General features: G+C 37.0%; 1 protein-coding gene across 1 annotated transcript in view; it reads left to right on the top strand.

Annotated features, from left to right (window-relative positions):
- ADGRB3 (adhesion G protein-coupled receptor B3) overlaps positions 1-10,035 on the top strand; it is a 449,879-nt gene that overhangs the window by 343,439 nt on the left and 96,405 nt on the right. Inside the window, exon 17 of the mRNA XM_008637622.2 lies at positions 9,892-10,018. Coding sequence (XP_008635844.1) covers positions 9,892-10,018 — 127 coding nt within the window. The remainder of the gene's footprint in view (positions 1-9,891; positions 10,019-10,035) is intronic.

The following is a 10,035-nucleotide window of genomic DNA, read 5'->3' as shown; positions in this document are numbered from 1 at the left end:
CCCCAGAGGCTGCTGTCATGTTTTGTGCAGTGTGATGCACATGTACTTCTCCCATGCACTCCTAGACAAAACCTCAGTGAAACACTTTAGGTGTATCTCTAGAGATTATTAACGTCAGCTGGTTTTTTTTTTTTAGGCAACACTACCATTACACAGGTGTGAAGTGGTATTAAAAACAAATCGGTTAGCTGTAGTTTACCTTTTTGGGCAGTTGGTTGGTAAATAAAAACACTCAGATTCAGATGAGCAGTACCTCACATGGCTTGACTCCAAAGAGGCTACATTCAAACCATTTTGAGATTGGAAGCTGAGCAGACACATTAAGTCCTGAGGTAATAAACCTGACCAAAAGACAAGAACCTCAGGGCTAAGACTAACTTAGAAGAGACTAAAATATACACTAAGGAGGTGTCTCTTGCATCTTCTTTTTCTTTAACAAGAGAATCTCCATTCCTTAAGTCTGTACTTGACTTTTATTTGATTCTGTAACCACAGTGATATTCCCACATCTTAAAATAAAAGTGAAAATTGTTAAGACAAAAAAGATGCATCACTTTATAACGATATAGAAATTAGGTCTGTGAATTATAGAGTTTTCAATATACACCTTACATCTACCAGCTTAGCGACATCTGAATTGTTTGGTTTTGGTTTTTAACCATATCATAAAAACTATAAAAAAGCTTTGTGTTTAGCTGTACTGCATTAGATTTGCTCTTAGTTGGGCATATATAAAGTCACTGCATCTCAGCTGCATGCTCAGATTTGTTGCATTGCCCCATTTTAATTTTTTCAGTTATTATATGAGATAGGGAGATACCCACCACTCAATCCTTCATGGGCTTTGCCAGACCCCCTCTCCAGCCATTGTACAACTCTGGAGAATCTTAAATCCAGAGGTTCTTATGAGTTCTTTGTTAATCTTTTTTGGCCATCAAATTTTTCTTCTACCATGCTCAGAAGAACCTTAGCAGCAACTCTCATCAAGGTACTTAAGCAGGTCATCTCTCTGTCAGTCTTGACTGTGGCCTTTACTTAATCACAAATTGGCTGGTACATAAAACGTGGACAGCACATGTATGAAGAGGTTTTTTGTCTAATAGTTCCATGGTTAGAAACCTCACCAAGGATGGGAGAGACACAAGGTGAGGTCTCATCATTGCAAGATTCAGAACATTTTCAAGAGGAATGAATCTCTGTGCTGTAAGAATGAAATCTCCATGCTATAAGAATGAAATAGGCATTTTGGAGTACGGAAGATACTCTAATTCCCTCTATTCACCATTAGTCCTAGTCTTTCCTATTATAACTAAATATTGAGTATCTCAAAGGGAAAGACTACTTTGTTTTACATTCTGTAGTTAAAGTTTTTGCTGAAGAGAAAGTACCTAATCAGAGATGTTAAGTATCAGTCCCTACAACCCCTTGTCACCTCGAACTGGCTAATTACTACGTGTCCAATCTCAGTCAAGAGCCAATAGCAAGCTACATGCCTTCGTCCTGCTGAGGTATTTGTATCAAATGTGTTTTTAATGTGCAGCCTGATAACCAGTAAAAGATTTGGTGCAGATTCAGTCAGGATGCATGCTGACTCACCAAAGAGAGAATAGGGAGATAAGGATTACTCTTATTGAAGCAGTTGTTAATTGGCCAGTCAGGTACAAAAGATAACATCTGATCTAAAGAAGAGACATCTCTAAGGAAGAAAAAGAATACTTATTTTAATTAAAAGGGGTGGTCAGATAATCTCCCAAATAAAAAAGAAATCAATGAATTTGAAGAAAAAGAGATTAGATCTGTTTAAGCTTCTGGGAAGGATTTACAAAAAAGGACTTGTTATAAAAAGCAAGTGTCTTACGCAAGAAAAGGACATAACCTGGGGTCTAACATATAGAGAAAATAGGACTCTTCATAAACTGAATTCTTAAGAAATCTTGCACACTAACAGCTGGATAAAAGGGGAGACATAATCTCCATGTCAGTAGAGCAAATGTCAGTTTTATTTTGTTTTGGTTTGGTTTTGAGTTATAAACATTTGTAACTGTGTCCTATTTTTTGATTGGTTGGTTGTTTTATCTCAATCTGGCTTAAGTTTGTTTTCAAAGTGTAAGGAGACAGAAAAATGTCTTTACTCCTTTCTTTAAAAATTGTATACTAAGGCAATAATTTACCTCCAACTGCCATAGCCCACAACGTGTTCTTCAGAGAACCCATGGGTAACAGTTGTAGGATACACAGTAGGATTGTGTAAGAGCAGCAGGTGGTATCACAAGATACAGGGGAGGAGATGCTGACAACTATGAGGGTTCTTAGTCATGCAGCTAAGATATGAAGAAACAAATATCTGAAGGACTTGAGGATCTTCAGAGAACGTGTAATACTGGTATTTGAATGATCAATCTGCAGAGTAGGTAACACTGAATGGGGCAGGAACTGGAATGCAGATGCCAAACCCTGTCTCTTCCCAATATGCCTACAAAGTCCATGCTTTGCTTTACCTTCTGGTCCAATGCATAATTCTACTTCAACAAGGGGTGAGGGTACTCTTACACTAGAATATGCTGTAGTTTGGGGTTAGGTCATGTGCTGCAAATATTTATCTATTCAACACCCCTCAAAAACAGCAGGAAATTGAACTCACCTCTTCTATCTCAGAACCATTGAGCTGTGAGATAAAATATCCACTGTCCGTCTTCAAGGTGAACCTAACTTGAGATTTTGAAAGGTAGTGTGTAAGCATCTAGCTCCAAAGGAGAGCTCAGCTCTCTTATGTATCACCAGAGCAATGAGCATCATTTCAGGGTCTGATCACTTAACATATTTGCTTCTGCCATTCTTATTTTGTGGCTTAACCTTTTTCATAGATTATGGTCATATATCTGGTGCCTAATCCAAAGCATGCACTGAGGAGGTTGGACATGTACTAGTTTTAGTTATATCTGCCCATATAATGTAGGATAGCACAGGATGTTGTAACAGTAACACTGATGGAAGCAAAATCTCTTTTCTTCCCCTCAGTTCTGTTTCACATCTGTTCCTCTCCCTGCTGGTCATGCTGGCCTTGAAACTTAAACTAATGATACTGTGCTTTATCGCTTGTCTTTTGGAAGAAACGTTAACAATAGATACCACCCTCATCCAGGCTTTGACATTCTTAATTTCCAGGACAAACTTCTGAGCCCCTAACCTTTCCCAGCCTCCAGCAATAGACAATTTACAAGGTTCCTTTTTGCTAGGAGTCCATGTGAATAATATAACAGTATGAAAGATTTTGTAGGTTGATCAATTGGAAAGCACTACATGACAATTTTTCCTTACTTCGCCATAAAGCTACATACATATTTATAGTCTAAACAAAAGAACATGAAAGATTTTACTGATTTTGTGAGGAGTGTGTTGCATTAAGAGTACAGAAATTTGGCAGAAAATAAATGCTATTACTTTCCAGCTAGTCCTCAGAGATCAAAGGGGTTGGGTGCAGCTAGGCTTAATTTCTGATTATAACCAATTCAGTGCTGTAAGTCTGATTGCATTCAATGAGATGCACCAGTACTGTGGGTATCATTCTCAATGGCAGATTCACAAATTGTGTGGTTTACCAGTTCAACACTATAAATCTGGTCAAGGTCAATAAGAACTTTCATGAACAGATTCACAAGTAATGTGGTTTACTGCTCAAACACTGTAAGCCTGATCGAGTTCAATAGGAACTTTCATGAACACAGATTCACAAATAGTATGGTTTGCCAATTTTACACAATAAGTCTGGTTGAGTTCAATAAGAACTTTCCTTCACATAGTTTCTAAGAACTTGACAAGATTTCCTAGACAAGATAGGAAGGGACAAGATAACTTGGAAGGGAACTGGGGCCTCTTGTCTGCTCCAGTCATTCTGGAGGTCCATGAGGAAAGAAGACATAGTTCTCAAAAATTCTAAATAGATACCAACATCCTTTGGCAGCGTGTACTGCCAAAGTCCTTCAACTGTACTTTCTCCGAGACCATCTACAAAGGCAGACAGAGATAAAGCTATGGAACGTGATAGGTCTCCCTCCAATTTTTTTGATGCACTGATACTCATCTTCTTAGGAGATTTTTTCTATAATTTTGAGAAAGGGAGGACAGTGTTCTTATTCAAATGCAATCCACTAGGCTTGTTAAGATACAGAAATAGAGTTGAAGGATTGTGGTTTTCCAATGTTGTTCAAAAACATGAATGAATCCCATAACTCAAATAATGATAAGTCTGTGCAGTAGCAGTAGTACAGAGGACCACTAATCAAGAACTATGCAGTAGGAGGCAGGAAACGCCTAGTATTTGTTTCATCCTGGTTTGGTCATATAATTTCTTTAGAATTTCTTTTCATTTTGCACATTGACACACTTGCAGTAGTCTGATAGAAGGGCAACTATTGATTACAGCACAGTTCAAACATATGGTGTGCTAGATCATGCCCTAAACTGTATGGACAGGGAAATACAGGAAGTAATAAAATAATATCACAAGCATTAATATGCACTTCCACAACTCTCCTGTTGATGAATCATTTATTTATAGTAGCCAAACAGATAACGAAGCCAATTTTTGGTCCATCCAATGGAACTTTCTTTAAGTTGTACATTATTAGAAAGTTGATCTAACAATGTATGCTTATAACTACAAGGGCTCTGTTACAAATCCTACTCTTTAGGGTTTAATAGCTCATCTAGTTTAAATCACATTAAAATAAAATTTGGTTTCCAGCCCAGATGCACATTTTTTTTACAAAACAATTATTCATATAGGATTTATGTTTAATATAAAGATCAGCGAGAAAATTAAATTTTCAAAGACTTCTATTTTCTTTGACAAAAAAAAGATATTCACAAGTACGTCTTTGAGGACAATTGAACAATTCAGTGTCTGAATTGGAAAAGTGGCCTTAGTCTTTAGGAAAATGAACTCCCTATAGTAACCTGGTTGGAGATCCAATTGCAATATATTCATCACCCAGCTCATTCTTCTGATACCACACAAATGCAGACATCCTTTGTTGGACATTTGCAGTATTTTAGACATAGTCATAAGGCAGTTGGTTTTGTTTATTTTATTTATTTTCATTTCCACAATTTCATGGATTGTTTTTTCTAATCATATGAGGGGAAGGAAAGCCCTAAATCATAATGACCTAATGTTAAATGTATTAACAATTTCAGGGTAAACAATACTTTTTTAAACCGCAATTTTATGTGTGACATTATTAAGGAAAGTGTGTTCATCTCTACATTTTCTTTGTCCTATTTCTTTTCTCTTTTTCCTTTATATTACTTTTTTTTTTTTACTTTAGGAAAAACTGTGGCCATAAACCAGATGTTGCCATATACTGCTGATAGGAATAAGACTGATCACGGAATAAATTGTGCATGCTAAGAGTTAGGTCATGTCTCAGATGTATGAACATGCACAATGGAAAGGAGACTCCTGCAGCTGAGCCTTCCCTATGACTTCCCTGGGACTTTAGGTCCAGGTGTAAAGAAGCAAGCAGGTGTTGGAAGGACTTTATCTTCATTAATGTGCCAGCTAGCACTTCTGAACAGACACAGTGATATATATAACCTGCTATTTATAAGGGCCATGAGCTTCTTTCTCGCCTTTTGCTAGGCTAAAAAAATTTTATGTCTGCATTTTCCATGTGCTTCTTATCATTATATGTCATTTCTTTACTGTGAATGGAGTTGGAATACTGAAGTCTGTCCTACAGGAAAAACAGCACCTAGTTGAACAGAAAAGAAATTTATAGAAATGTACATACACAAGAATTAAGAAGAATTAAAATAATCTCAGCAGAAATATTATAATTTCTTAACTTGTGTAGTTTTCTTTCTACAAAGCTGTAATTAAATACTTAAATAACAGATTCTTGCTGTATTTAAGTAATATAACTTAATGGTCAAAAAGCTTTCTTATCCTAGTTTAAACACAGTTATCAATCAGCAAAGAAATGACTCAAGTAGGCTACCATCATAGATGTGTAGCAAGATGTCAGCTCTTTGTTTATTATAAAAACCCAGGCAACTACTTGGATCACTAGTTGCTAGTCTGGGAAAAAGTGTTCACTTAGGTGTTGTTAGCTTCCTTTGTCTCACAGAATCTCAAAAAGAAAAAATTAAATCTTTCATTTGAAAAACATTTCTTCAAAATAAGCTAATAAAGTATACAGTGTATGGTATGAGGTGAAGTCCTTTATTGAGTCTGATAACAAAGTCAAAACTGATTTTTATATGTCAGGAAGTTAAAGTGAACAAACCTATGCAATTAGTAAGAGATGTATACTATTAATTATAAAAAAAATCAATAGTAAGTGACTAAATGTGGCCTGATTGTCAGTCTTTGTCAGATAGGCAATTGTGTCATGAGTGAGTTTTTTGTTTTACAAAGATGGTCCTGTCTTATAAACCACATTTCAATTTTGATGTCTGAGGCAGTAAAAACATTGTTTTCAGTAGTAAGCATAATTATGCAATATAGTATAATACATTATCAAAGAGTAAAACTCACTTTTTTTTTTCCTTCTATATAATACACAATTCAAATAATTTTCTGTACATCATTTGGCCATCATTTTTGTTGCATAGAACTAAGAAGTTCACCTTAAACTCTGAAAGAGTACTGAAAAGACACTCCAACATTCCACTAGCTGTAAGATTACTCACAGAAAGGCACACTTACAGATAAATATTGGAGCTGAGGGTGTTCTTGGTGCATATGCCATATTAGCCATAGATTTTTAGGCCCAAGTTACATCCTATTTAGAACTTCTCCCCCTACTTCTCTAATTCCCCTGCTTTTTTCCCTGCCTCAACTGCAGGATGACACAAGATCTGCAATGGTGAATCTATGCTTCTTGGGAATTCCTTTGCTTCTATCATGGGAATTCTGCCAGGTTGATTAAATCATCTGTAGCTCAGTAGAAGAGTACAAAAATTGCCAATAATGGGCATGAACCTACATCTATATTTGCTACATATTTTCAATTCAATAATTTCCCTTGATATAAATAGAACATGTGTTAACAGTACCTGTCACTCCTTTATGGCTTTCTGCATAACAAGAAAGATCCACAGGAATAATAGGTGTCCTTTTGCATATTCATATAATAACCCCAAATGTTAGACACATAGTCAAAGAAAATCACACCAAAAAGGAATGAAACTTCTAAGCAGGAGATGGATTCTGATTAGACAAGAAGAGTTGCATTATATGAGGGACAGATCATAGATGGAGGACTTCATAAAAAGTGTTGCATTGAGATGTACTAAATGCATTTATCCGTTTTAATTCCGTATTTTCATTCCTTATTTTCTTTATACCTAAAACCATATTGTTACTTTATGTCAACAAGTCAAAATTACCAGCATCTCTGAGGGAATTAGTAATCATGCATTTGCTGTTCTGCTGACATAAGCCTCATGTAACAAGTTGCAGTCACACTTTTGTGCTGTTCATTACTTGGTCTCCTTCATGGACTTAGTGTAACATTAGGTGCAGCTTCTGTTAGCCGTAATTTCAACAGATTACAAATATATTTATTAATTAGGCTTCTTTTTCTTTTTAACTGCACTGATTAGAAGAGAGAGAACAAACTTATTTAATGAATTTTCATCTGCAACTTATAAAAACATAATGCTGTTAAGCAAGAAAAGAGCGTGTGTCACTGAAAAAAATGAACAATAAAATGTTAGAAGTGTCCATGTTTGACTGACTCTGCTCCAGCCATTATGTCTTATTTTGGAATCCAATTAGACTGCTTTGTTTGTTTCAGATTGATTTTGGAAATTTTACAAAATTTTGGGTAGTATTGAAAAAGTTTTGCAAAATATGTAGTGTATTTGTGGCTCAGCTACTCTGTGACTGGAAAGTTGTATTTGTGCAAGTGACTTGAAGAACTGAATGAGCCAGTCTAAACCTGCTGGACTGCCCATGATTTATAGTACTTTAAATATAATTATACTTTTAACAGATGCTTTGTTTTAAACTAAACTGGTGTCTGTGATTTTATAATTAGAAGTTGTTTAACTCTCGTGCATTGGACACCATCAGCAAGGATTTAGTGCTAACTGGATCAATTGTGCATCCAATGCTTTTCAGCATAAGGTGAATTCAATTTATTAAATCTTATTCTCAGGATGAATAATACCATCCTTTGCTTTTTAAATATGTCAATTTCTCTTAAGCTATCAATCCTTAATATTTAATCAGCAAAGATAAACGCATTTCATTTGGCCTTAACTGTGTGTCACAATAAGAGAAGAGACAAGAAAGCTAATAAAATAAATTGGTTTAAGTTATCCAGAAGATAAGGCTTCTGAGTTTAAAATATGTAACTATATTTTTCATAGTGGATGTTGTTTTAGCCTGTGGCCCTCTGAAAGACACAATTTGTGAGGGAAAGCTAATAAACTGCTTTAGTGGCTTGAGGAATTGGTCATTTTCTCTCAATTGTTTCCCTCAGTCGCTGTTTGTTTTGTTTATTATAGGATTCTGTTTCGAAGACAATAGTGTGTAAGGGTTACATCTGGTGTGTTCAAAAACTAGTGGCACAAAATGCTGAGGTGGCCTGGGGTGAACTGCACTCTGAGAGCAGGCTTGGGATAACAAATTGCCTTTGCATGAGGGCCCTGGCATATAGAATCACTTACAGAGGTGTGTTGTCAAGGCAGAAGAGGTGAACCAAGGGTGGTCACAGGGACTGGAAATTATTATTCCCCCACCTTGTTTCTTCGACCTTCATTTTTCTTTTTTTTTAAGTCATTTAGTGACCTGAGGTGAAATGGACAGGAATTGACAGCACACATGCTGCTGCTGGCAGCAGAATCACTGCAGTTGCTCCTTGGACATGAAAGGAGAGGAAAAAAGATGAAAGAAACCCAGTTGTTCTCTAAATATAACACATGTAAAGATAATATGTTTGCTTTAGTTGAAACCAACCCCTTTTTCCTGTAGAAAATGTTCCCCCCTCTCCCCCCCACCCCCCACTGCAGTTCAGGAAAACAGAGAGATGATTTTTTGTCTCTCCCTCTCCTTCTCCTTGCTTGCACAAAGAAAACGTGGGTTGATACCATTTTTATTGTTCTGCTGGGGTGGGTTTCAGACCTCGCATTAGCATATTGAATGTCTAATTGAATTCGGGGGCTGTGTTAATCATCTTGTTTTGTTTAGGGGTGGTTGGTGAAAGGTGCCAGCAAACGATTGCTTTGGCTTGGGGTTAGCTTGGTGCTGCCACCCCAAGAAAAAGAACCGAGTAGGGAGGGAGCCAGGGAAAGGCGAGTTGACTGAGTGATGTCTGGAGGGCGAACTCGTGTGTCTCTTTGGTGATGTGTGCTGCTGTACTGAAATCCACCCCTCTGCTGGAGCTAAGGCAAGAGTTGGAGGCATCTGATGCTGCCGTTTCCAGGGTGAAATTTCTAAGGCTGCTAGCTAAAAACAACCAAAAAAACCCCAAATCCTCAGCAAAAATAGCAGTCAGAACAGAAGATCCGGCATCTCCCGGTCCAACTGGCATAACCCATTCTGATATATTACTCTGTTATTAAAAATCCCCAGTAGGATCCATAACCATCTATGGAGGTTTTGCTGCTTATTCATTTGTAGACAAATATTCCCTCAATCTGACAGGCCCCAATTACAAGTGATGTTAGTTTCTTAGCTGATTTCTCAAAGTAGATATCAACACTAAAGAATTCCTCCTGTTTAAAGATATAGAAATGCACAAAACATTATGTAGTTCTCCTTTTCTCTTGCTACTCAGAGAGACACATGCTGACTTTTCGTTTAAAGTCTCCTCACGGAACCGGCCGTCAGGAGTAATTACCCCCATTTCCCCCACCCCCTCCTCTCTCTCTCCTTTGCAGGAACGACTCTTTGGGAACCTGGTCCACCCAGGGATGTAAAACTGTGCTTACCGATGCATCCCATACGAAATGCTTATGTGATCGTCTCTCTACCTTCGCCATTTTGGCTCAGCAACCTAGAGAAATAGTAAGTAACAAAGAGGG

Source organism: Corvus brachyrhynchos, unplaced genomic scaffold (assembly GCF_000691975.1).
Source record: "Corvus brachyrhynchos isolate BGI_N302 unplaced genomic scaffold, ASM69197v1 scaffold136, whole genome shotgun sequence".
Lineage (NCBI taxonomy): Eukaryota > Metazoa > Chordata > Aves > Passeriformes > Corvidae > Corvus > Corvus brachyrhynchos.
This window is presented reverse-complemented; position numbering and strand designations above follow the sequence as displayed.